Source organism: Trichosurus vulpecula, chromosome 6 (genome assembly GCF_011100635.1).
Source record: "Trichosurus vulpecula isolate mTriVul1 chromosome 6, mTriVul1.pri, whole genome shotgun sequence".
Taxonomy (NCBI): Eukaryota; Metazoa; Chordata; class Mammalia; order Diprotodontia; family Phalangeridae; genus Trichosurus; species Trichosurus vulpecula.
Window position 1 is genome coordinate 205523275 of NC_050578.1, and position 27281 is coordinate 205550555.

The window sequence follows — 27281 nt, forward strand, 5'->3', positions numbered from 1 at the left end:
AATAAGATGCCCCAGAAACCAGGAGAATAAGAGTTTGAGAAATCATGACAAAATGCCTGTTGTCACCAAACGATTGTACAAACAATTATACCCAATGTGCAGCAGATCAGAAATGATAGAATGATTGCCCTGTGGCTCTGATCAAGAACCTGTACATATTGATGAAAGTTTAATAAGAACTATTCAATGAGCTGGTTACAATTCCCCACCCATCAACCCAATAGTGCATGTAAGTGAAATGCTGCCAAACACAGTGAGCAGAAGCTGCTAAAGGGATCGGCAAGGGAAAAGATAAGGCCATAAACATTTGTCATTTGCAGCACAAATGGATTACAAGGATTGGAGTTTGCTTTTCAGCTAAAAGTATCTGAAGGTTACAACCCATTCACTGCAGCTGATCTCATGACACCTGGATTCTATGGCCTGGAACAAAGGAGATTTTCTTCCCATCATAGAAGCATAGATTCATTAAGATTCTGAATTGGAGTGGGCACCAAAAAGTCATCTAGTCCAACCACCTGCCCTCTGCAAGCCAACAACGCTGACGGTCACTGTCCAAGTTCAGAGGAAGTGTGTTTTGGTGGGAAGCTCAAAGATCTACAAGTTTTGAGCTGAAAGGGATTTTAGAACATAGAATTCAAATTTGAAGAGAACTTTATCCTGCACCCTCTTTTTACAGATGAGGAATCTGAGGCTAGTGAAGTGTCCAAAGCGAGATCCAAGGCCACATCTTCCAAACTTCAAATTCAGTCCTCTCTCCACTAGACTCTAAGGCTTTTTGTTTAATGAGAACTTCTCTCTTTCCAGACAGGTTAAATAACTTACCCAATGTAACACAGCTAGTAGTCAGGAGAGTGGAGAGCACTGGCTTTGACAGGAAGCAAGAACTAGTTTCAATTGCTGGCTCTAACAGTTATTAGAGTTTAAATCATAGGCAAATCACCTCATCCTGAGCCTCAGTTTCTTTATCTATAAGACAGAGATAATGAATCTGGTACACTACCCCCCCCCTCCAAACTATTTACCACTATAGAAAAGTGAGCTTTTAATATTCCACTTAGCATTCTTTTTTATCAGCAGCTCTTAAGTTCTCAAGGCACAAGACATCCCAAATAAAGTATCTGTTCCTTGTTTTGTTTCCTTCTTGTTTCAGAGGATCATGGCCATTAAGCAAGCCCTGAATGCCCACAACATCAGCTTTTTCCTAAGAGGAGGATTCTGGGTACTTGTAACACTACGTGACACAGATTCAGGTAAAGACACAATATGTGTTGTTCTTGCCCCAGACATTGGGAGTAGAGGGCTAAAAAATTAAGTCTCTTTGACAAGATGCTGGGGCCCACCAGTATGATTTAAGGATTGTTCTGAAACTTTCTCCAGTGGAACATTGTTAATGACCTGGTGACCTCATTAACCCTTCAGCTACCTATTCATTTCTACTCATAATTTAGCTTGAAGATAGAAGGCTATTTATTGGAAACAAAATCTGACTCTCAGTAGAACACTTGTTGCCATTGGTGCTGCCAAAGGATTTCATAGTTTCTTCATGTACAAAATAAGGACATTGGGCTCTGCCCAGTTCTACCATCTTAAGTACAGTATTTGAAGGTCTCTCCTAAGGCTCCCACTTGATGATTTCAGCTCCCTCTCAGCTCTAAAGCCAAAGCTTAAATGAATCATAAAAATGTGAACAATCATGCATAAAAAATGAAACCAAGATAGTTGTAATTAATGAATACAGTTAGAAGGATTCAACTGTACCCATGAAACTAAGCGCTTAGGTCCTCTAATTCCTGTGAGTCACGAATTCTCTCTTTCCTTCTTATTTTACTATTTTTTCCCTCTTTGGATGATAACCTCAGTAGGGACTGAAGAGCTTTCCTCTGCTCTTCAAATACCTGCCCTTTTTCCTAATCTGATTTTTATTGATGTCTTTTGTTTTTATATCACATTAATTTCTGAATATATCCCTTCTCTCTCTCAGCTATGCCTTGTAACAAAGATTTTTAAAAGAAAAACCCAAAAAGTAGTTTGAAAAACCAGCTAACACCTCAGAAACAACTGATAGGATTTGAAATATTCCCCATCCATGCCCTCTTCCCCCACCCCCTCCACTTCTGTAAAGAGCAGAGAGGAGTGTGCTTTAATTACTCTGACATTCATTATAAAATACAGCTGATTGCCTAAGGGAAGGAAGGGGTTCTGCATATTTTTTGTTAGTCACACAGAAACCTAAATCCTAGTTGCCAAGTGAAATACAACTACCAAATTATGATATAAGTCAGGAATTCTTATACTTTTTGTGTCTTTGAAAGTCTGCTGCAATCCATGTTTCACCTTCTCAGAATAATGTTTTTTGATGATTTGATATTTTATTTTTCCCCCAATTACACACAAAAACAAGAGAATGATACTTTAATGCATAAAATAAAATCAATAAGGTTACTAAAGAAACCAATGATATTGAAATATTTATCAAAATATGTTTTTAAAGTTCACAGACCCTTCTCCCCCCTTTAAGAACCTTCCATTTAAATAAGGCTCACCGAATGTCAGAGCTGGAAGGAACCTTGCTACAGAAAACAGAATTCTTGAGTTGGAAGGGACCTTAGAAATATAGCCCAAATGCTTCATTTTGCAAATGAGGATACTGAGTACCTGAGAGGGCAAATGACTGAACAAAGGTTCTTTGACACCCTTTTCTAGTCAATGCCCCACTGAGACCGGCAGCCTCTCTAGTTTAAGCTGTGCCTTATCTAAAGGCACCCAAGGATAGAGTTAGAATTCCAGATGGTGGACCTTTCCTCCAAAGCTGTGCCTTATCTAAAGGAACCCAAGGATAGAGTTAGAATTCCAAGGGGTGGATCTTTCCTCCAGAGCTCCAGACCTGTGCCTTATCTAAAGGAACCCAGGGACAGAGTTAGAATTCCGGGTGGTGGATCTTTCCTCCAAAGCTGTGTCTTATCTAAAGGAACCCAAGGATAGAGTTAGAATTCCAGGGGTTGGATCTTTCCTCCAAAGCTGTGCCTTATCTAAAGGAACCCAAGGATAGAGTTAGAATTCCAAGGGGTGGATCTTTCCTCCAGAGCTGTGCCTTATCTAAAGGAACCCAAGGACAGAGTTAGAATTCCAGGTGGTGGATCTTTACTCCAAAGCTGAGCTTTATCTAAAGGAACCCGGGGACAGAGTTAGAATTCCAGGTGGTGGATCTTTACTCCAAATCAATTGGATAGCTGTGGAGCTCACTGAGACAATCTGCTAACCATCTCATTGATTTGCAGATTCTCAAAGGATTGGAGGAGGTGGTGGATATTGGGCCCTCATCGTGCTTTTCCTTATTTGCCTCTTTGCAGTGGGAGCATTCATCCTCTACAAATTTAAAAGGCAAGTCCAGTTTCATTTCTTTCAGGCAATGGAATAATAGATGTATGCAACATGTAATGGAGTTGTTGCTCCAGGTAAATAGCATTGGAAATCCTCCACACAGTGTAAGGAGTATGCTTTGCCTCCAGAATATTGTCCACATCTTTTTGTTATCATAGCCTGAAATTCCACCATTACAACTACTCTACAGTTCTAGTTGAAGGCATCAAGCCCTTTTAAAATTCACATAAAGTTAGGAAGAAACCTATGAATTCACTTATTCACTCGTACCTCATTTATGAAGAGATTCTTAACATTGAGTGAAGTGAAAAGAGCATGGGCCTTCAAGTCAGAAACTTCCCTCGGCCACTTAGCACCTGAGTGACACTAAGCGGGTCAGTCACCTTACCTCTGAGCGTCAGCTTCCTGGTCTATAAAATGTAGAAGTCATGTTATATTATCTCTAAAACTGCTTCTAATTCTACAATTCTATGAATTTGCCTGTTCCAATGTAATAGCCAAGTTGGAGCATCTCCATGCGACTTACCTCACACCTCTGTGAAATGAATAAATAAAAAGGTATTGTAAAACACATACTATTTGCCAGGCTAGAAATAGAAATATAATTGTGGGTCAGTTTCTGCCCTCAAGAAACTTATATTCTAATGGATATGGAAATAACCCTTGTAGGGGAGTAGTGGAGAGGGAAGGGATTTTGGTCTAGAGAGTCACCCTGATGAATGAATATATACTGTAGGCATTTGACACGCCCCTTCCAGAAGCAATGATAGTCTTGCTTTGATTACTGTGCAGATAGTAGGGAATGGAAAGCAGGAGGGGAAAATAATTGGTGTGCCATGGTAAGGCAAGTGGAGCCTTGAAGAAAACACTTCTAAGAATGGAGTATGTTCCAGGAATGGAACGCATGGCATCCTATAAGGCAAACACGCATACAGTAGAGAGAGCATTGTAAAGTATCATCTTTGTGAGCAATAAGTACATAAACAGAAGCAAAGAGGAAAGCACAATAAGACAGAAGATTCCCGGAGGGAAGATAAGATCTGGTTGCACTTGAACCATTCCTGAAGAGTGATGCTGCCACAAAAGGATGGTGATTATGGCAGGAAGACAGATTGCCCAAAGGGAAAAGTGTAAGTGGGGCCACCATTGTCCCCAGCTCCATGGGAAGGCCAGCAGCTCAGACATCTAGTACTACGTTCACCCCAATCCAAAGCCTGGAGGCCAGTCAGGCCTCAGATTTATATAGTGTTTTATACAAAATCTGGATGTAGCATTGTTAGGAGACAGCCCTCATTGCCTATGAGGCAAGGTTGTGGGCTAGGCAGGACCATGGAAATCCATTCTCTCAATTGCTTAATAAGAAATATGGAAGGAAACTTTAGGAAGAGGTCAATGCCTGGTATCTAGGCCAGTTAAGGCCAGAGTATCAGGGGTCATATCAGGAATGAGAGTGGCCAAGAACACAATATCCTCTGCCAGAAACCAGATTTCCTTTGTACCAAAAATGAAGCGTGTGAAGTGAAGAGATCAAGGACTAGGGAAGGAGGCCTGATAACTATCCCCAAGTGTCTGAAAGGCTGATATAGGAAAGAAGTGAAGGAGTATTTATTGTCCCTAGGGGGTAGAAGAACGATGAGCTACAAGTTGCAGAGGCTGATTTAGACTCAATATAAGGAAGAACTTTCAAATATTTAGAACTACATGAAACAGGAAGCAGTTCCTTCAGAAGGTAATGGGTGGAAGCCCCATGGATGGAGCTTCAAGCAAAGGTTTAATGGCAATATATAGAGCAAAGGGGATTCTTGGTCAGGGAGAGTTTGGCATCAAATGGGGTTTGAGACTGCTTTCAACTCTGAGTATGTTTCTCAGTGGGATTGATAGAGCATGGTGACACAGTGGATTCATTTTGTATGGAGGAGGGAAGAGAGAGGGCTAAATAATGCACACAAATGCAGTCCCTAAGTATGAGGCCCACCAACCAATCGGTTAATCAATAGACATATGTGCTATGTGCCAGGGCAGCCAGGTGGTGCAGTGGATAGACCACTAGGCTTGGAATCAGGAAGGTTCATCTTCATGAGTTCAAATCCAGCTTCAGATTTACTAGTTGTGTGACCCTGGGCCAAGTCACTTAACCCTGTTTGCCTCAATTTCATCATTTATAAAATAAGCTGGAGAAACCACTCCAGTATCTTTGCCAAGGAAACCCCAAATGGGGTCACAGAGAGTCAGAACATGACTGAATACACATTCCCAATTATACTCTTAGGTTAGACTTAGGCCATAAATGCAAAAAATCCAGACCTTACTGAGAGTAGGAAGAATTCAAAGTCCCATACCCACCTGAGAAAAAGCATCATGATTTCTGGAATGGTGTTTTTTAGAAAGTGACACTCTTTAGTGCCCATCACCCATTTATCTCCATCTTTCCTATGACAAACCTTCCTTTTTCTCTAGATTATAATAAATGCTACCTCTTTATGGGAGGTGAAGAATCTTAATTTGGTGCCCACCAAGACTAAGGGCCTGACTGAGCTGTTTGGGGTACCCCACCACATTGTAACATGCTGTAAAGATGGTTGATGTATGCAATAATATTATCTTGATGGCAACCCAGCCAAAGTCTGGCCTTACGGCTTGTAAAGCCACCAGGAGCATCCATTACCACACACTAGGGATTTACACCCATTCATTAACCCTGGGGTCAGGCACAATTAGACACCAACACAGTTACCCAAAGACAAATGGAGCAGGAAAGTTTTTGGGTTGTTGGGTTTCTTTTTCCCTTAAGAAAAAATAAAATTCTTCCCTTGGGACCAGCTGCCACTCTGGAAGTCTATGTTAGCATCTCTCCCTTTGGTGAAAATAACAAGTGTGTGCTAGAGCACAAAAGCTTCCACTCCCCCTACCCTTTAATTTTAGTGTGGTTTTAGAAAGAATTTTACCCTTGAAAATTACAAGGGGGTTTAAATTTTCATTTGGACTTACTTTGAGCCAGTACTGATGAGAATTTGAGAAGACAAACAGGTCCTCTCTGAGAAGCTGATGATTGGATTCTGCACCTGTGGATTAGCTGGCAAATATGCCCAAGCTTAGGCCTAATGAAATCTGGCTGGCAGAATGATTATTTTTTAATATTGCATGATTTTGCTACAATGCAAAAAAAAATAAAAGAATTCTCTATTATATCTCTTACAAATCCCCCCTAATTAATATTCAAAAGAGCTTACATGAATATGGCCCTGGCCAGTAGGTCAAGAGCTTCCATTACAACAAACAGATAATAATAATCTAACAGTGTCCATTTCTATATTAATAGGACTTAAAATGTTTACAAAGCACTTTCCTTGCAATCACCTGTTAGGCTGTTGGTAGTATAAGTATTAGTAGTCCCTGTTTAAAGATGAGGTAACTGAGGCCCAGATAGGTTTAGAGACTTGACTGGTAAGTTAATGATGAAGCCAGGGTTTCAGCCTAGTTCAAATATCTCTTTTCCTACTGCTACTACTAACTGCTGCTCAATTTAGGGGAAATAGCATTGGTTATTCCATCAGGCAATAAACATTTATTAAGCACCTACTAAGTGCCAGGCAATGTGCTAGGGATACAAAGAAAGGCAAAAAAAAGTCCTTGCCCTCAAAGTACTCACAGTCTAATGAGGGAGACAAAATGCAAACAAGTATACACAAGCAAGATATAGACAGGAAAAATTAGAAATAATTAACAGAGAGATGTCACTAGCATTAAGGGAGATCAGGAAGGGCTTCTCATAGAAGATGAGATTTTAGCCAGGACTCAAAGGTGATGAGAGGCAGGAGTGAATTCCAGGTACGGGGAGTGAGTACAGTAGCAGGAAAATCTTGTGTGAGGAACAGCAAAGAAGAAAATATCACTGGATTTCAGAGTGTGTTCGAGGGAGTAAGATGGAAGAAACTAGAAAGGCAGGATCAGGGTAGGTTGGTAAGGGCATCATAGGCCAAGCAGAGTGTTTTGTATTTGATCCTAATGGAGTTTGGTGAATAGGGAGGTGACATGGTCAGACCCACACTTTAGGAAGACCACTTTCACAGCTAAGTGGAGAATGGACTGCAGTGGGGAGAAACCTGAGACAGGGAGATCAATCAAAGGGTTGCTGCAATGGTTCAGGAATGCCATCATGAAGACCTCTACATAGTAGAGACAGTATTAGAAAAAAGGTATAAGGAAGAGATGTTATAAAGGTAAAATTGACAGGACTTAGCAATGGATTGAATATGACAGGTGAGAGAAAGCAGAATGTTAAGAAAGATACCTAGATTGTAAGCATGGGAGGATGGTGGTGCCATTGATAGGAATAGTGAAATTTAGAAATGGGGAGGGCTTTGGGAATGTAAGGGCAAGCAAAGTGGGACTTTTTACTGTTTTTTTTCTTTTGGAGTGCTTCTCAGCACTAAGGAATCAAGTGCCTTTGATTGAATCTTGCATTTGTTTGTAGAAAGGCCCACACCTATTTGCTAATTAGGTCACCTAGAGGATAGCCGCTGAACTCAGAATTGAGAATTGAGAATAGAAAACTTTCGGAAATGTGGGAGGAAAGGTTTTGCTTTGGGGGCTCACTCACTGGAAGAGTGTCATGTAATTTGACCAAAGGAGACTCTAGGTAGCCATTGGAGGCCCCAGCTTTGAAAAACCCAGATATTGGTGCTTCTCTCTCTGGTGGCTATATATGTAATGCCTTGGTCAGACAGCTAGAAGCCCTGTCTTTTGATTTCTGTTTATTTGTTCTGTTTACATAATCTCTGTTTGTGATTTCTGTTTGTGTCTTCTTTGAACTTCAGGGTGCTGACTTTTTCCCCTGAACCAAGGGAATGATATATGCGTGTTTAATTAAAGTGATATTGTTAACCCCTTAAAGTTGTTTTCCTTAGAAAAGCAGATCAAAGAACTTGTGTTAGCAGCCCTTCAGTGTGCTGGTGTTATTGGCCTTGCACAGCCACAGTGGTGGCAAACGTTGTTTCAGGGAGAGAGATAATGAGCTAAGTTTTGGATATGATGAATTTAAGATGTTTATAGCAATCCAATTTGAGATATTTATTAATCAGTTAGAGATGTGATTCTGAAGGTTAGAAGAGAGGTTAGAGCTAGGTAAATAGATCTAACAATCATTAGCATAGAAATGAAAGATCTAAACTTGAATCCTACCTCTGATTTTTAGCTACATGACCATGGGCAAGTTATTTCATGATTATGATCTTTCATTTTCTTATCTGTAGAATAGAAATAGGAGCCGCTAGGTGATTCAGTGGACAGAGAACTGGACTTGGAGTCAACAAGAACTGAGTTCAAACGTGACCTCAGACACTTATTAGCTGCGTGACCCTGGGAAAGTCACTTAACCCCATTTGCCTTAATCTACTGGAGAAGGAAATGGCAAATCACTCCAGCATCTTTGCCAAGAAAACCCAATGAATAGTATTGGCACATGGGGTTACAAAGAGTTGCACACACCTGAATGACTGAACAACAACAAAAGAACAAGGATAAAAATGCCATAAATATCTCCTTGGGGTTATTGTCAAGAAGTACTTTGTAAACCTTGAAAGGCAATACAGCCATGGTATTACTGTTGCCCTATTCTCTTTACCATCATTATGTGACGTGTGATTTCATCAATGTGGGAAATCCCAGGATAGAAATTCTTTTCATCAGTTCAGATCGGCACCTACCCTAAGATTGACAGTCCTAAGGATTTGTCTGGAGGACTAAAGGAGTTTAAATGAGTTCCTCGAAGTTTTTCAACCAAGATGTTTTAGAAGCAGAAATGACAATCACTGAGCTGATACCACATTGACAAAAGAATCCATACATTTGACTGACTCTTTGTCCCTAAAAGGAGACAGGGCTCTACTAGGAGAAAGACGCAGAAGAAGGCATAAGAGAAAACAGATGGATTAGACTACCCAAGAGGAGAGATGTTCCTTAGAAAGAGGAAACACAATGCTATTGCAGAAAAAAAAAGATTGTCAAGTCAGAAAACCTGAATTCAAATCCTAGCTTTACCACTTATTACCTGTGTGACCTTGGGCAACTCATTTTGGATCTCTGAGCCTCAGTTTCCCCATTGGTAAAATGAGTATATAGAACTAGATTCCTGTTAAAACAATTTGGCTAGCAGCTATTGTGGGGTTGAAAAACCAACACAAGCCAAACAACAAGAACGCTGCCAGCACAGATTCTTTTGATCTGCTTTACTAAGGAAAGCAATGTTAAGGGGTTAACAATCTTACTTTAATACAACATATACATATAAACTCACTTAGTTCAGGAGGAAAAGCTAGCAACCTGAAATTCAGAGCAAATACAAACGAATTACAAACATACACAATATAAACAGACCAGATCACAATTCATAGTTACCAAGAAACCATCAACATCTGCGTTTTCATGAGCCAGGAGGCTCTTAGAGTGGCTGCCCAGAGTCCCATGCCAACACTCCTCCAGGAGTGAAAGCCTCAAGCAAACAGCTCTATTCTCTCTTTTTATGCACTCTTTAGCCATCCTCAAATGTCATCCGAGCAACCAGAACTTAGGCTTCTACTATTGGCTCTGGTCTTAGCAACTCGCTTTACGGCAAACAAGAAAACTAGTTTGCTAACTAGCCTGGGGCTTTACACATAGTAGTAAAAGGGCGTGGGCCTGGGCTTTAGCACCTAGTAAGACTCAAGATCAAAGACAATTAATTTAGCATTCTAAAACAGTAAAAAAGTCCCAACTTAATTAATATTGCAATTCCCCGTGAGATCTCCTCTAGCTCTAGATAGTATCATTACTACACTTTACTGAGGTCCTATAATACCAGTAACTCCAAAGAGGTCCTAATTATGGAAAAAGAAGACAGAGGACATATCCATAGAATATAGGAGACTTCATACCTGAAGGGAGAGACCTGCACATCCATGTGGTATCTATTGGAAAATAGTCTTTGGTCCATCATTATTTTAAAAGTTTATGTAATCAGTTGCCCCTGCCTATCACCTCTTCCCCACACTACCCTATTCTCCCTACTATAATCATAAGTTTATATAAGTGGGAACTGGAAGGAACTTCGGAGATCTTCTGGTTCACTCACCCTAATTTTACAAATGAAGAAACTTGAGGCCCAGAGCAGTCAACAGATTTACAGTCATGCAGCTGATGAGTAACAGCAACAAGATTTGAGCCCAGTTTTTCTGTTTCAGAGTTCTTTATTCCACTGCATGCTATCTCTGACCAAAATGGCCTAACAATACCAAATCAGTGAGCTAGAACCGATGGATCATAAGCCGTTACTAAATTAAGCCTTTCTATGATAAATGCATTAATCTCATTTCTGAAACTCCCTTCAGAAGTATTTCCAAGTACCTGGCTCTGCTCACAAACTGTTCTCCTTCCTGGCCACCCTTGAGAGGGTAAAGCAGGGGCCAAGTGGAGGGGGAGATTATTCATAGTGATTGCCTCACTAGCAGTATTGTGACAGGGTTGTGTTAATATTCCTATATCTTGCTTCCACATCTCTCTTCAAGAGGTCATGTTTCAAAGCTGTGGTTCAGGGGCCATGTAACTTAAATCTATCTCAGTTCATTGAAATCTTTATGGCTCTCGTGGATTCTTAGAGTGAGTAGTGTCTGTGAGTGGATTGTAAATTATAATATTAACAGTTCACATTGCTTTAGAGTTTATAGTTTACAGAGCATTCCTTCTGCCCCAGCCACCAGCCTACAATATCTTGTAGTAAATGTAGTACAAGTAAAGAAGTTAACATTTTACAGAATGGGAAACTGAGGACCAGAGAATAGAAGTAGCTTGCCCAACATCAAGCAGTACCCACAATTGGCAGATGAGGATGATACAGCTAGGTACTATCAACAGTGATTGACGGCCAACAAAAGGTTAAAATTAAGTATATTTTTTAACCGAGGAGAAAATAACATAATTTGTAGGCAGGTTTGAGTTCAAAGAAGCACAGAGGGAAAAGCCAAGATGGCCCAGAGGTAGGAAGGAACATGGCCAAGCTGCCATCCACAGAATTCCTCCAAAGAGAAATATAAAAATCTCCGGGCTGCATCCTGATGGGGAAAGCCTGAAGAAGTCACAGTGAGTCATTTTTCCAGCCCAGTTCAGCAGACGGAGATAGGGAGTGAAGTATACTAAGAATGGGGACAGAATTGGGCCAAGAGGGTGCCATGCTCAGCACACTGCAGTATCCAAGGAGAAACTATGCACCTAGAGCACTACAATGGAAACAGGAACCAATTGGTAGCTTTGCCACCCTCTCCCCATTTCTGGGTCACAGATCCAGGGTGGGATGTACTCAGTGGTGGCATTTTTGGTGACATTCCTGAACAACTTTGGGGGAAAGGAGGAAGTTAAAAAAGCCAGCAGTATCAGAGGAGTATCTCAGGCACAGGCACAGGGCATCTAACCCAGTCTGCAGAATAATAACCAAGGTAGGAATTCTAAATCAAAAGAGAATCCACATTTCTGCCACTCCAAAACAATAGGCCTTTCCAACTGAGTGATAGGGGCTGAGTCCACTACTCTTGCTCAGACCCAAACCCAGGTTAGGAACTTTCAGAGTTTGCATCAGGGAAGCAGCAGATTTTGCCATGAACCAAACCAATTTAGGAGCACTGAAATCTGGCAGGTCTCCAGCCTGTCCCTGGAATAACTCAACATTCAGTACTGTAAGAAAGCAGCAAAGGGATTGGCCCAGACCTTCCCTCCAGAAATGCCACAGAGCCCAGCCCTAATATAAAGTCTGAAGTCAGAAAGAAGTTTGGAAGAATGATTAAACAAATAAAAGAAATTCTACCATAAAGAGTTGTTATGGTGGAAGGCAAGTTCAAGACACAAAACCAGAAGAAGAAAATGACTCCAAAACATCTACCAGCAAAGCCTCAGACTAAAACATGACCTGGGCAAAAATTAAACTAGAATGGGAGAGAAGAAGCAAGGATTTTTCTAAAAGCTACAATTATTTTTAGGAATGAAATGAGAGTTCTTGGGAAAATGGGGGGAAATATTCGGATTTATAGAAGAAAGAATTGGAAAGAGAATTAACAGCTTGGCACAAGAGGCACAAAATCTTACCCAAGCAGTAAATTCCCTGAAAATTAGAATGGGCAAAATAGATAGCAATGACTCCCTGAGGCAATGAGCAATGTTAAAATGAAAATCCAAAGATTGAAAAAATAGAAAAAAAATATTTAAGGTATCTCATAGCAGAAACAACTGACCTAGAAAACAGATTGAGGAAGAAAAAAAAATAAGAATTATTTGACTATCTCAATACCGTTATCCAAAAAAAGAGCCTACACATCCTATTTCAAGAAATTTTAAAAGAAAACTGCCCAAATCTCTTAGAACCAGTGAGCAAAGTAGAAATAGAAAGACTTTAATTGTCACACCTCCTGAAAGACATCACAAAATGAAAACTCTCAGGAACATCATAGACAAGATCCAGTTTTGAGGTCAAAAAAAAAAAAGATACTGCAGGCATCAAGGAAAAAAGAATTCAAGTAGTGAGGAGCCTCAATCAGTATCAGACATGATTAATCAGCCAGCTATGTAGAGGAGTACAATACAATATTCCAGAAGACAAATAATATAAACTTACAGCCCAAAATAACTTACCCAGCAAAACTGAGTTCTGCTACAGGGGGCGGGGGCGGGGGGGGGGGACAGGAGGGAAACGGATCTTTAATGAAATAGAGCACTTCAAAGTATTCTGATAAAAAGACTACAACTGTGTATAAACTGTTAAGGTCAAACATAAAAGTGAAGAGAAACATAAAAACGTAAACATGAATGAACACTGAAAAAGGATTAAACAATAGTAAATACCTTAATTCACATATGGGGAAATTATATGTAAATATATATATATATATAATTTTTTATATATGTAATAGTATATAATGTACTTTCATTATATAATAATTTTAAGTGTATGTATATCTAATTATATAATGTATCATTGTATAATTTATTAATAATTAATAATAATTAATCTATATAATTTATGTAATATACTATATATATTGATATATGGATATGTATGTGTGTATGGAAAAGGATAGGGAAAGGAATATATTATGAGATGGGGGTGGGAAGAGAAAGGAAAGTTAGGACAAGCTGTGTAACATAATCAGAGAGCACAAGTAGATATCTATATAGATAAGGAAGAAAGGGGATGGAACCTCACTCTCATCTGAACTGATTTATAAAAAAGGAAGAAAACTGTGCAGAGAGAGAGAGAGGAAGGGAGAGAGGGGAGGGAGGGAGGGAGGGAGAGAGAGAGAGAGAGAGAGAGAGAGAGAGAGAGAGAGAGAGAGGGAAGGAGAGAGATTACAGAAATATATTTTACTCAAAGACAGAATTGGTACTTGGGTACTTCTGGGTCACTTGACCAACAAGATAGAAGACTAAACATTTTCTCTGATCCTTATAAACTCTCAACTTCTTCAAAACAGAAATTACATGCCAAAGATAAAGCAGCTGCAGTTGTCTCCATGGTCTAGAAGGTTAAAACAACAACAACATGAACTGATGCCTACCCTGAGCTCACATAGCACACCCTCTCCCACTGCCCACCACACTACTATCATCAAGGCTGCACTAGCTGACCCAACTCTTTGGTTTTCAATAAAATCCATTCCTTCCAGTACCCTTCCCCTTCTTTCTTTGCAGGGCTATGGAGATCTGGGCTTTAGGCTGCCAATTTTTCTGGGGTCTTGGTAGCAAATGCCATAGTAGACTTCTGTGCTACATTTTTTTTCAGAAGAGCAGAGGAACAGAGAGAAAAGACATCCATCTGGGCTTAAAATAGAGCTCAACCCCACCCCTACTACCAGAGCCTTGGAAAACCAAACTCCAAATAACAAAAATCACCCTGCTACAGTGGCATCAATGTAGCAGGATTCTGAACTACTGAGCCAGAAAACTGAGGAACAGAAAATGGGGGATAGGATCAGAGAAGAGCTTATGCAGCATTCCAGTAAGTCTGTGTAAAAGAGCCCATCATCCACCCGGAGTCAGTTCTGTCCCACAAAAAAAATCACTTAGGGCACAGACCAGTGAGCCATAAATTTCCCAGTATGAAAAGAAACTGAGATACTTTGAGATCTAGCCTCCAAGGAAACCACCATCAAAGGGGAGGGACTCAGAAAATGAGCAATAGGGAAGAACAGTGAAATTACCAGATATCTTGCCATAAGCAGATGAATCAACAGGAAAACATTAACAACAGAAGGAAATATAGCCTCCAGAGCTAGTAAACAAGTTCAGGCTTAGAGGCCTGAATAAATACTGCAAAACAAAGGGAGATGATCCAACATGTGATAAGACAAAAGACCCTGTGGAATTTGAGAACTGGGATACACAATACACTCTTCCTAAGTGGTTTGAAAGAGAAATGAGAGTTATGAGAGCAGAACTCGTGTCCTTCACAGCAAAATAACAATAATGATAATAGACAAAATAGAAAAACTGGAATCTACCATAGCAAGTCTCATCAAAGAAACAGAAGAAAGGACAATGAATTGGGAATACAAATACACAAAAGTGAAGAACAATCTAGGAGAAATGCAAGAAACAGTAACATTAAAAGAAAATATATTCTGTATACAAGCAAAACATAATGATCTCAATGACAGGATACATAGAGACAACCCAAGGATTGTAGATCTTCCAGAAGAACACAATTCATAAAACCTAAATACAATAATGCAAGAAAACTACAATACAAGAACACTATAATACAGAAAACAACCTACCAAGAACTTTTGAACCCCAAAAAATGAAATACTAATTGAAAAATTCATAGATCACTTCCTAAAAAAAACCCAAGCTTGCAAACTTTGAGACATATCCTGGCTAAATTTAAAAATGTAATTCAGAAATAACAGGGTCTGCAAGCAACCAGGAGAAAGACCTTGAAGTACAAAGGAACAGAAATCTGAATAAGACAAACCTATTCTGCATCCATCAGAAAATGCAGGAGAGAATGCAATGTGTTCTGAAGAGCAATTGAGCTCAGGATGCAGCCCAAGGTGACCTATCCTGAAAATCTGAGCTTAAACATAAATGGAAAAAAAGACATTAAATAAAAGAGCAATTTGAAACATTCTTGAAAAGAAACCCAGACTTGAAGAGATTGTTTGCTTCTTGAACACCCCAGACAACAGAAATACAGTGAAAAAAAATGCAGCAGCTAAGGACCACAACAGCAAAAGAGTAAAAGCAGAGGGACCAATAAGTGACTTCTTTTTTAAATATACACAAGGAGACAGAGGTGAAAACAGAAGTCAGGTGGAAGCAAGGGTGAAGAGGCAGGTCCGGGACATTACAGAGAGAACCTTGTAGCATCCTGCTTACAGGCGAATTAATGTTTTTCATGGGATTGCATCACAAAGTGGAAGTGTGCATGAAGGGGAGGAGGAGGAGGACAGAGCATCAAAGTATGTGATGTGCCCAGGTTAAATCAAAGTTTATCAGTGATGGAAAAGTGATCATTTCATCTCTCAGAAAGAGAAGAATCTTCAGAGGAGTGGATGAAGAGGAGCAAAAGATAGAAAAGTGGGGAGGAAGGGAAATTTTGCTTTTGATGGGTAGAGGAGGTTTCACTGATGAATGCTTTTATGGGTGAAGAGAGAGGTTCTGTGAAAAGAGATAGGGATCTTGTGTTGGGAGTTGTCTGAAGGATTTATTTGAAAAGACTCATCCTCTCTCAGGAAAGGGAGAATTGGAACTCCTGGGGTCAACTGGCATCTGGGGGTTGGGGAGGACATGAACCCACAGAGGAGATGTTCAGACAAATAGTAAAAGAAGGGTGAGCATGCAGATCAGTGGTGGGTTGCATAATCAGGGATTTGAGGGAGAGGGTCCTAACATAGGGCACTGTCTTCACTGTCAGTGGCAGGAATAGGAATTGTTCTAGGTATGAGGCACAATGGAAAAGGGGAATCCGTGAGGCAAGCTCTATAAGGCAGGGGTATAAATTACCACTAGAGGGCAGATTCCAGAATGAATACCTTCAGAGTTTTGATCTCATGAGGAATACAGAGACTAAAGAGGGGCCAGTTAATTAGAGAGGTCATGAACCATAGAATGAGGTTCTAGAAGAAACAGAAGGAGATGATAGATAATGCAGACAGTAAGAGAAATCCTCTCTGGAAAGGGACACAAAAAATGAAAACTAATGAACAAGACTAGTTGAAGTTGAAAAGGAAGTGGAAGGGGGGGGTGGTTTACTTAACTAACAGAGGAAAAAAGAATGGAAGAATTAAAGAAATTAATTAATAAAACTCCAAAGGGAAAGGAATAACAAAGAGGAGAGGCCATCAGGGATGAAAAGAAGAGAGACAGTGGGAATAGGACCACCTTAAAAAAGGTTAAGCTCAAATCATTTAAGAGACATAGTACTGTATCTACAGCAGGGGGAAGAGATAATCATGACTTTAAAGGTGAATGGATTAAACAATCCAATAAAATGAGAAAGTGACAGATTGTATAAGAAAATAAAACTGTGTTGTTTGCAAGAAACACATTTGAAAAACAAAGACATACCCATAATAAAATTGAGGGGATGGAAAAATAATTTACTATGCATCAAGTGAATTAAAAAAAAAAGCAGTAGCTGCATTCATGCTATCGTTGAAAGCAAAAACAAACAATATTTTTTTAAAAGGATAAACAAAGAAACTACATAATGTGGAAAGGAGCCATAGACAGGAAACCAATATCAGTAAAAAAAAAAAATTTAAACTGAGATACAGGAGGAAATAGCAACACAATAATGCCAGGAGACTCCAACATCCCCCTCAGTTTTGGATATAGCCAACAGAAAGGTAAAGAAAAGAAAAAATATAGGACTGAATAAGTTGCTGGGGAAACTAGAGCCCCATCTAAGTGGGGCTATAAAAGTATATACATATTTCTCAACATCACATGGAACTTTTACAAAAATTGACCATTTAGTAGGGCAAACAGATATTTTAAACAAATGTAAAAAGGCAGAAATGTAAATGTATCCTTTACAGACCATCATGTAATAAAAATAGTCATGGGTTCAGGGACCACATGGAGACTTAACAATGAAATCCTAAATAATGAATCATTCAAAGAACAAATCATAATTATGTGAAGGAAAATGATAATGATGAAACAGCATATAAAAATTTCTGGGATGCAGCCAAAGCAGTCTCCAGGGGAAAAATTATATCCCTATAAGCATACATTAACAAAATGGAAAAAGAGAGGATTAATGGACTGAATATTCATTTTAAAATATTGGAAAGCTAACAAATAAACCTAAAATAAAAGGAGAGATATTAAAAATTATATAAAAATAGATAAATTGGAAACAAAAACCTATAAAGTGATAAATAAAATTAAAAGCTGGTTCTTTGAAAAGACTAATAAAATCAACAGATCTTTTAGCTAATTTGATTAAAAGGAAGAGGGCAAGCGAACAAAGATGATATCACAACAAAAGAAATAAAGAGAAGAAATAGAATAATCAGAAGCTATTATGCACAGTTAGATGCTAACAAAGCTGAGAACACAAAAGAAATAAGGAAATACTGTCAAGAGTAGAAAATTCCCAAACTACCAGATCAGATAGAGATCTAAAATAACCCAATTTCAGAAAAGGAAGGGAAGCACCAAAGAAAAGAATCCCTGGTCCTGATGGATTCACAGGACAATTGTATCAAAGTTTTAAAGGAAAATTAGTACCCATAATTCACAAATTATTCTTTAAAGAATTAAGAAAATTTAAAAATTAAAAGAATTAAGAAAGCTTAGCACCCTACTAGAATCCTGTTGAAACAAGCACAGTCCTAATACATAAATACCAGGGAGAGATGCAACACAGAAGGAAAACTGTAGGTCGACATCACTGATGAATATTGATTCAAAATTTTTTTAAACAAAATTCTGTTGGACTACAGCAATTTATCAAAGAAATCATTCCTTATAACCTACTGTGACTTATATTGGGGATGCAAGGCTGGTTCAGCATTAGGAAAACAACATTATTAAGCATATTAAAAACCAAATCATCCGAAACCACATGATTATCTCAATAGGTACAGAAAAGGCCTTTAACAGAGTACAGTACTCTTTTATGATAAGAACCAGTATACCTCCTGAGTTGAGGACAGGTATGTTTATTTCTATTTAATGGATGAGGGAATGGAGGCCCTGAGGGGTGAAATTATTTGTTCAGGGTTACACATCTAGTTAAACATATAGACATGTGAGAGTATAGACATAGAGAGTCCTTTTATCTTTAAATAAAAAGGCTCTATCTAAAACCAAAAACAATGATTATGTGCAAAGGGGATACACTACAATCTTTTCCTAAGGGAAAAAAAGGGAGCAAAGCAACTCCCCACTATTATTTGATATAGTTCTAGAAATGCTAGCTGCAGCAACAAGAGAGAAATTAAAATCATCAAGATAGGAAAGAGATAAAATTATCTCTATTTGCTGATGATATGATGGTATACTTGGAACAACCTAGGGAATCAGCAAAGATACTAATTGAGACAATTAATAGCCTCGGCAAAGTTGCAGGCTACAAAATAAATTTTCCAATATCCACAGCCTTTCTATATAACAATAACAAAACACAAAAAGCAAGAATGGAAAGGGAAATTGCATTCCAAATAACTACAAAAGTGTATAAAATATCTGGGGAACAACCTCCCAAAGCATACACAAGACTTGTACAAAAAAATGCTTTCTGATCTCATCCTTTCACAATTTTAATCTCAACTCCTTAATTCTCAGTGATCTTTAGACACGTTGATATGAATCTAGTCTGGCTTTGAGCCAAGCACCGTGCCAATCAGTCAGGATACAAATATAACAAAGCAAGACATTCCCTGCCTTCAACCAGTTTACATTTTGATGGGGAAGACAGCACAAATGGTAGCTAGAAAGTATTATGGAGGTGAACAAAACCCCAATCTTTTGACATCCAACTCAATATTATTTCTACTATAAATACAACGAATAACACTTTTGCTCATGTTTCTAGACTAATCTGCATATGGATGCAATCTGGGTGATCTGCAATCTGAAGAGGGCTTAATAGGGCATAGGACTTGGTATCAGGAGGGTGCTCTCATTTCATTCCTAAGCTCAGAAATTTGACTAGATGTGTAACCCTGGACAAATAGTTTCACCCCTCAGGGCCTCCATTCCCTCATCCATTAAGTGGAAATGATGATACCTGTCCCTCTCAACTCATGAGGTTATTCTAAGAAAAATACTTCCTAAACTTTAAAGTACTGCAAAAATGTAATCAATATCATTCCTAAATTACCAAATTTAATGTTGTTGTTATGTTGTTTAGTCATTTCAGTCATCTTTGTGACCCTATTTGGGGTTTTCTTGGCAAAGATATGGGAGTGGTTTGCCATTTCCTTCACCAGCTCATTTTATAGATGAGGAAACTGAGTCAAATAGTGTTAAGCGACCAGCCCAGGGTCACACAGCTAACAAGAATCTGAAGTTATAGTTGAACTCAGGTCCTCCTGACTCCACGGCCCCCGCTGTGCCATCTAGTGGCCATGCTATATTTAATATACCCCAACAAAGGAGAGGGTCCCACAACATTTTCCCTCCTTCTCTTGAACCACGTGATCTGGGATCTAAATTCATTTTAGGTCAGAGAATATGCCAAGATCGGAATTTGGTGACATTATTTGAGATCACCGCTGCCATCACCCCCACCATCCCTACCTACCCATCATCACCGCCATCAAGAGGGAGGCAACATGGCATAGCAACTCCCTTCTCTATTAAGCCATGCATGAGTTTGGTATGGGAAATGCCCATGTTAATAATAAATCACTGATGTTTTTAATAGTTGAGTAATACCAATAATTTTCAATATGTAGTTCAAGTTTAGGAAGCACTTGTAGTTTTCAGAATGCTTTACATATGTCAGTGAGATACATTTCTATATCTTTTTCTTCTCTGCCTCAGGAAACTACCCGGCAGAACTGTCTATGCCCAGATGCACAACGAAAAGGAACAGGAGATGACCAGCCCAGTCAACCACAGCGAGGACACACAGAACGTCATCCAGGGTGAGGAGTTTATAGATGATGATGTGGATTCCCAAACCCTAGGTAACACCAGAGGTAACTTCACCTTCCTTTATTCACCTTTCGCTGAGTACAAAATAATTTTTCCCTTTAAAAACTCTCTTGGGGGAGGGGAAACAAGCACCCTTTCCTACATTTAACCCTTCCTCAATTTTTTACTCAGCTGCTAGAGGTTGATATCAATGGAACATGTTGACCCTTGACCATTTTTGCTAGGGGAAGGGAGAAGGAATCAGTTTCATGACTTAAACACCTTAGACCCCTGAGAACCCCACATGTGGGAAATGAGTCACATGACAATAGCAGGACTGTGAGAAGGGGACAGAAACATATCTGCCAGCAGAGAATCTTGTGGCTGTTTTGGCAAGTAGGTGAGTTTTAAGGATCTCAGGATTTAGACACAGAAGGGACCCTAGAAATCAGGTGGTTCGGCCTACCCATTTTACAGATAATAAAACCTAAGGATTGTAGAGTGGGGAATGTCTTGCCGTATGGATTAAAAAGAGCAGAGCCAGGTTTTCTCACTCAAAATCCAGGGCTCTTTCTACTACACAGCATCCCATGGTGAAAAGTGTTCCAGTGAACCACTTGTTATCCATCATTCAATGAGCCTCTGCCTTCAGGGAACTTCCATTCTATCAGATTTCCTGCTCAGGGAGGAATCTAACTAGACATCTGAAGTACCTTGCAATTCTAACCTTTTGTGTTTCTGCTGACATCAGAATTTCCTACATTTCTGCCAAATGTGTAAACGTAGGAGTTTCCTGGAAGGCACCCATGCAGAAGACCTAAAATCTCAACATGAGTAAATCACAGTTTCCATTTCAAATGTAGTTTACACACCTTATTTCATCAGAGCTTTGAGGCAGCCCTGTGAGAAAGAGCAAGCATTGGCCCCATTTACAATGAGGAGATTGAGGCCCCAAGTGAGGATGGACAAACATTTAATCTGATGGCCCCATTTAACTGATGAGAAAATTGAGGCTCAATACAGTTAAATGACTCAGCCCAAGTAGGTCACACAGCTAGCAACAAGGGAAATTTTGGCTGGAGTTTAGGCTTCTGATTCCCAGGCCGGTGTTCTTTCCACCATGCCGAACTCGTTTCTTGAACGATGACGACAAAGTAGATACCGATTGTCTTGCTCTTCCTGACAAACTTCCTACAAAGATCCTAAATCCTAAGATTTAGAAAGAAAAGAAGGGGGGAAGGCCTTATAAATTCATCAAGTCTGATCCACTCACTTTATAGATGAAGAAAGTGATGCTCAGAAATCCTGATGAAAACTCCACTCATCTTACTTATGGAAGACAGGCTATTTCCTCAAGTCCTTTTTCCTGTGTCTAATCCTTCTCCTTCCCCCTCTGGCTGACTTATGTGCAGAGAATTTCCAGTTAAATTCTGTCCAATTCATTATATGGAAATGAACCAATTTGAATACTAGTCCCACAGACCATTTCTTGATTTTTCTCACCAAATGGCCCTTAAAGATTCATTCTTCCCTTTAAGCATCCATGCATTGGATATGACCATCCTGTTGGCAAAGGCAGCTGGGCAGTGGGGTGTAGAGGGAAGAACATTGGGCTGGGAGCCAGAAGGTTTGGATATGACCCTGGATTCTGCCACTTACTGTCTGTATGACCTTGGATAAGTCACTGAACCTGTCTGAGCTTCAGATTTCTCGCCCAAAATAAGAGGCTACAACATTTGCACCATCTATGTCACAGGGTTGTGATGAGAAAAATACTTCATAAGCCTTGAAACTCTCTTTGAAGGTGAGGTATTATTCTAATGGCCCTCCCAGCTTTAGCAATCTGTGTAGTCTAGGGTGCCTCCCAGTTCCAACATTTTTTACTCTAATGTATTTAGGGGGTCTTAACCATTTTTTAGTCATGGACCTCTTTAGTAGTCTGGTAAAATCTATTGATCCCTTCTGAGAAGGTTTTCAAAAGCATAATATACATGGAATTTCAAAGGAACCAATTATATTAATATAAAGATTTCATTTTGTTTCATCTAAGTTCACAGACCCTGTGAAATCTAACCCTGAGTCTGTCAATGCCAGGTTAAAACCAAATCAAAAAAAAAACACATATTCTATTGCCTTTATCCTACTTTATGTTCTGAGATCCCTGCTAGCCTTCTTGCAGGCCACAGGATATGAAAGCTGGAAGGAACCTTTGAGATCCAATCTAATTCCCTTACTTTACAGAGAAAGAAACAAAAGCCCTGCAGAGGAAAGCAGCTGCTTTCACAAAGTGAGTCAGTAGCCAAGCAAGGACTAGAATTCTGACTTCTGGCTCCCAGAGAGATGCAAGTTTCCTTCCCCTATCCAGTGTGGTTCCCATTTATTGGGTCTGGAAGAAATTGAAAAAGAGGGTTTTACCCCTAATTAATTGCCCACCCCTACCAATATTGGCCAAGCCCCCTCCCCATATAAGAACCTTGTCTGTGGAAGGAGGCCCCATGCTTGAGGCCCCACAATAGTCTGTTAGGAAGAGTCTTCCTAAAGCAGCCTAATACTTAGTGCTTGAAGGATTTTGACACAGTCCATGACAAAGTAGGGGTCAAAGGACAGCCCCCCCACCTCATTTTTGATCCTCTGAGCTGCAGTAGCCACTATGACTATGTCAAAGTCCACCTCACCTCCAGAACCTCACCTCCTTTTTCATTCCCTTTCTTTCTTGGTTGTTATGATCTGGAGCATCTCTGTACACTCCATTCCTTGCATATAGGAAGACAGACTTGGGTCTGGAGCTAGGAAGACAGAGGGAACTGGTGGAGTTCCTGATACATTGTTGACTTATCTAAGATGATGAGCTAACTCACATCTCATTGTCAAGGAAATTCCCACTGACTCTGAAAAATTAGAGAAAGAATCCTAGACCTTAGAGCTGGAAGGGGCCTCAAGACAAATATTATTACTCCAAAGGAGAGTTAGTTTGAAGATCTCCAAGGGGAGGTCAACTTCTATGCTATGCAGTAGGGTAGATGATTTGGGAAGTCAAATGGGGGCTGAGGTCTCTTACATCTCTGAAGTTCTATGAAGCCATCTGATCCCGCCTCCAAACAAAAAAGGCATTATTATCCTCATTTTGCAGGTGAAGCAGATGAGGGTCCCAGTTCAGGGCCATGTCCAAGCCTACACAGACTGAGAGAGGGGGGACAATCACCCAGCCTCCTAGTAGTTATTTTCCCCTAGAACTTAAATTCTTCAGATCATAGAATTTTAGAGCTGGGAGGGACAGTCAAGATCCTAGTGCACCTTCCTGATTTTCCAAAACTTGCCCAAGCTAGAAAATGGCAGACTTGTTCAACAAGTTTTCTGTTGTTCTCTTTCCTCTTGTAACTTTGGACTCTTACAGAACCAGTCTTCCAGATTCACCCAGTCATTTATTCTATTTTCTATATATGTTATGTTGCCTCCTTTCTCGCCACCCCCCACCTTGGGACCTCTCCACGCTCTTGCCTTGCAGTGACCTCTTCTGAGAGAGGGGGAAGCTTGAGTGGCCACCGAATCCCCTTATTGCCGATGCCAGTCACTGCCCAGTCACAGGTCAGTGGCATGTTGGACGGAGGCTTCCCGTCCCACTCTTCCCCCTCACCTGCTCCCTTTGAGAGATTATCACACCTTTAAAGGCACCAAGAGTCATCTTAGGCAGTCACTGAAACAGGAACATTAGAGACCCACCACAGGTTCACTACAATCTTTAAGAACCCTCCCCCAGAAGCCCAAGCACACAGTAGGTACAACCACATAGCCATTCCACATTCACCTGAGCTTGTTTGCCAATGCCATTGTCTCTGTGCGTCACCCCCTGGGTTGGCCCTGCTGAAGTGAGCATGCTAACCCACATATCTGTGCCGTATTTTGTGTCTTCCCAGGTAATCACTCAGGCGTGGTTCTGAGCATCAACTCTCGAGAGATGCACAGCTATCTGGTTAGCTGATGTTTGCAGTTGGACACAAACATGGAAGACTCTTCTCTGTCTTGTTTTGTTTCCCCCTCCCCCCCCCTTCATCCCCTACCGTGGGGAGGTCACAGAATGGCAAGCATGGCTATAACTGATGTTGGAAAAGGATATCCCTGAAAAAGATGCCCAGAAGAATGGTCCTTGCTGATGGTCCCCATCTGAAACAGGACACATCTCACCTCGTGTTCACTGGATGGACTTCAAGCCCGCACCAACTCAAACACAAACTTTTTGAGCAGAGACATACATGCAGCCCACGGCACTCCCCAGACTCCCTCCCCTGGTGTTCACTTCCTCCTAATATTTGTGCATTTGTTCTGCTATCTTTTATGCCTAATGACCCTTATCATTGGCAGGTAGTCTCAAAGGCCTAATTGGAAATCTTTAGCAGCGGAGGAAAGGCCCAGAAAGAGGCTGCGCTTAGGGTTGTGAAATCCCTCCCTGCTAGTTTGACACTCAGAGTACCTAAGAGAAAACCGGAGTCCTCCTGCTCCCCAGGAGTACAACCCCACCTTGGCTAGCTTCTTCTTCCTCATCAGCTCTATCCTAAAGTGGTGAGTTTCCTTAAACTCCTGGGATTTCTTGCTCTTAAGCAGGGAAATAAACCCTAGTTGAAGTCCAAACACTAACAACTCCCATTTACCCTATACTTTGAAGTTTCAAAAGGGCTCTTCTCCCAATAATCTCATAAAATAAAACATGTATCTTCATTTTATACATGAAGAAACTGGGGCTCAGACAGATGTCACTTGCTCAAGCTCTCATAGCTAATAAGGTTTGGAATCAGGACTTGAACCCAAATCTCTAGAGTCCAGGTCCAGTGCTTTTATTTTCACTATACCACCCCTAGTATCAAAGGGGCAGCTAGGTGGCACAGTGGACAGAGCGCCAGCCCTGCAGTCAGGAAGACCTGAGTTCAAATCCGGTCTCAGATACTTACTAGCTGTGTAACCCTGGGCAAGTCACTTAATCATGTTTGCCTCAGTTTCCTCATCTGTCAAATGAGCTGGAGAAGGAAATGGCAAGCCACTCCAGTATCTTTGCCAAGAAAACCCCAGATGGGGTCACAAAGAGTCGGATATGACAGAAATGACTGAACAAACAAGTAAACAAATGCCCACTCTAGTAACATAGCATTTACACCTTACCAGGTCCTCGATAGATAACTTAGTCCAACCCCTGATTGTACAAATGAGGAAGATGAAAGCCAAGGAAGGGAAGTGACTTTCTAGCAAGTGTCAGAGCTGAGACTTCAACCTAGGTCTTTTATCTCCAGGTCAAGAGCTACCTTCCCTACACATCTACCTGTTATCAACCACCCACATGTCTATAGCAATTTGTCACGAAGGTTTACAAAGTGCTTTCCCCAGGTCCTGTCGCCCTAAAGGATGGGTGAAGCTGGGAACCCCTCCAGGCTGGGGAGACGCTTTGCTTCCCAGGCACAGCAGCTCGGTATCCAGTGTAAGCAGCCCCAGAGAGCACCCCACCCCCACCAGCCATGGCCACTAAGGGTTCCCCCCAGCCCCTTCTTCCCCCATCACCCTTCCTCTTTCCTCTTTTTAAAAGTCAGATAATGTAAATACTTCTTTGAGTAGCTTTTGGGGTATTTTTTTTAACTTTCTATTTTTATGGTAGGGCCACACAGGCTGCCTAAGCTTGAGCTTAGCCCTCCTCCCCTACCCCCTATATTTGTCAAAGCAACAGCAGATGAAAATAATAATAAACAATAACAGTAATAACTCACATTTCTATAGCGCTTTAAGGTTTACAAAGCACCTTTCGCACAACAACCCAGTGAGATCATCAGTATGGATTTATGAGATCTCATTTTACAGATGAGGAAACCGAGGCTTTGAGGGGTTAATTGCCTTCCCCAGGGTCACACAGCTAGTAAATGTTTGAGCAGGGATGCTAAGACGGGTCTCTTTTGAGAACAAGTCCAGCCCTCTCTCCACGCCACCGCACCTACTGTCTCTCTATCTCGGGATTCTGGAGGTGCTCTTCCTAATGCCTAAGGCGACCCTCTGTGGGCTTCTTCTGGTTGCAGCTCTTCCTCTAAAAGCCAAGGCTGACCAGCCTCTTCCCACAGGGGCCACTAAGACCACAGGACAGAATGTGCTACCCGGGCTGCTCTTCCTCCATGCAACCACAGGGTGGCACTCTTTCTCCATGTGACCCCCTCCCAGTAGTTTTTCTATAGGGCAAGACAGTGGATCTTTTAAAGGAACTTACCTCTAAAAGATACCGACACGGTTTAGTGTCTGCGTGGACAATGGCTCAACTTCAGTAGCCCGGGCAGTTAAGGAGCCCCAGATCATGAGACAGCACAGCACCATTGCCTAGAATTAGAGACACTAGCTCAACAAGAAAATGGGGCCACTCAAGTCAAGAGGCATTAGTGCCAACCACTGAAGACACAAAGAAAAGCAAACAGTCTTGCTGTCAAGGTTCTCACAATCAAATGGAAGCACCATGCAAATAACTACATACAAACAAAGTGTATGGAAAGAAATCTGGGGATGTGGATAATCTCCCGGGGAGGGCACTAGCATTCAGAAGGAATGCCTTATGTAAGGTAGGATGTTAGCAGAGATTTGAAGGATGCCATGTGAGCCAGGAAATAGAAATGAGGGAGAGAATCTGACTTGAGGTCTTCACCAAATAACCATTCTAGATCTGAAGGGGGCCTCCTTTAGAAATCACCCGATACTCGTGATCAATCTGGACTCATTAGCATGGGTAATTCCTGGTGAGGACATTTCTTCTGCCGATACAGATCAGTAGC

The 27281-nt window shown here is 40.7% G+C and overlaps 1 protein-coding gene across 1 annotated transcript in view; it reads left to right on the forward strand.

Annotated features, from left to right (window-relative positions):
* The window catches only part of SORCS2 (sortilin related VPS10 domain containing receptor 2), a 265638-nt gene extending 240435 nt beyond the window's left edge, over positions 1 to 25203 (forward strand). Inside the window, exons 22-25 of the mRNA XM_036765080.1 lie at positions 1154 to 1253; positions 3282 to 3384; positions 20401 to 20504; positions 24408 to 25203. Coding sequence (XP_036620975.1) covers positions 1154 to 1253; positions 3282 to 3384; positions 20401 to 20504; positions 24408 to 24472 — 372 coding nt within the window. The 3' untranslated portion in view covers positions 24473 to 25203. The remainder of the gene's footprint in view (positions 1 to 1153; positions 1254 to 3281; positions 3385 to 20400; positions 20505 to 24407) is intronic.
* The last annotated feature ends 2078 nt before the right edge of the window (positions 25204 to 27281 follow it).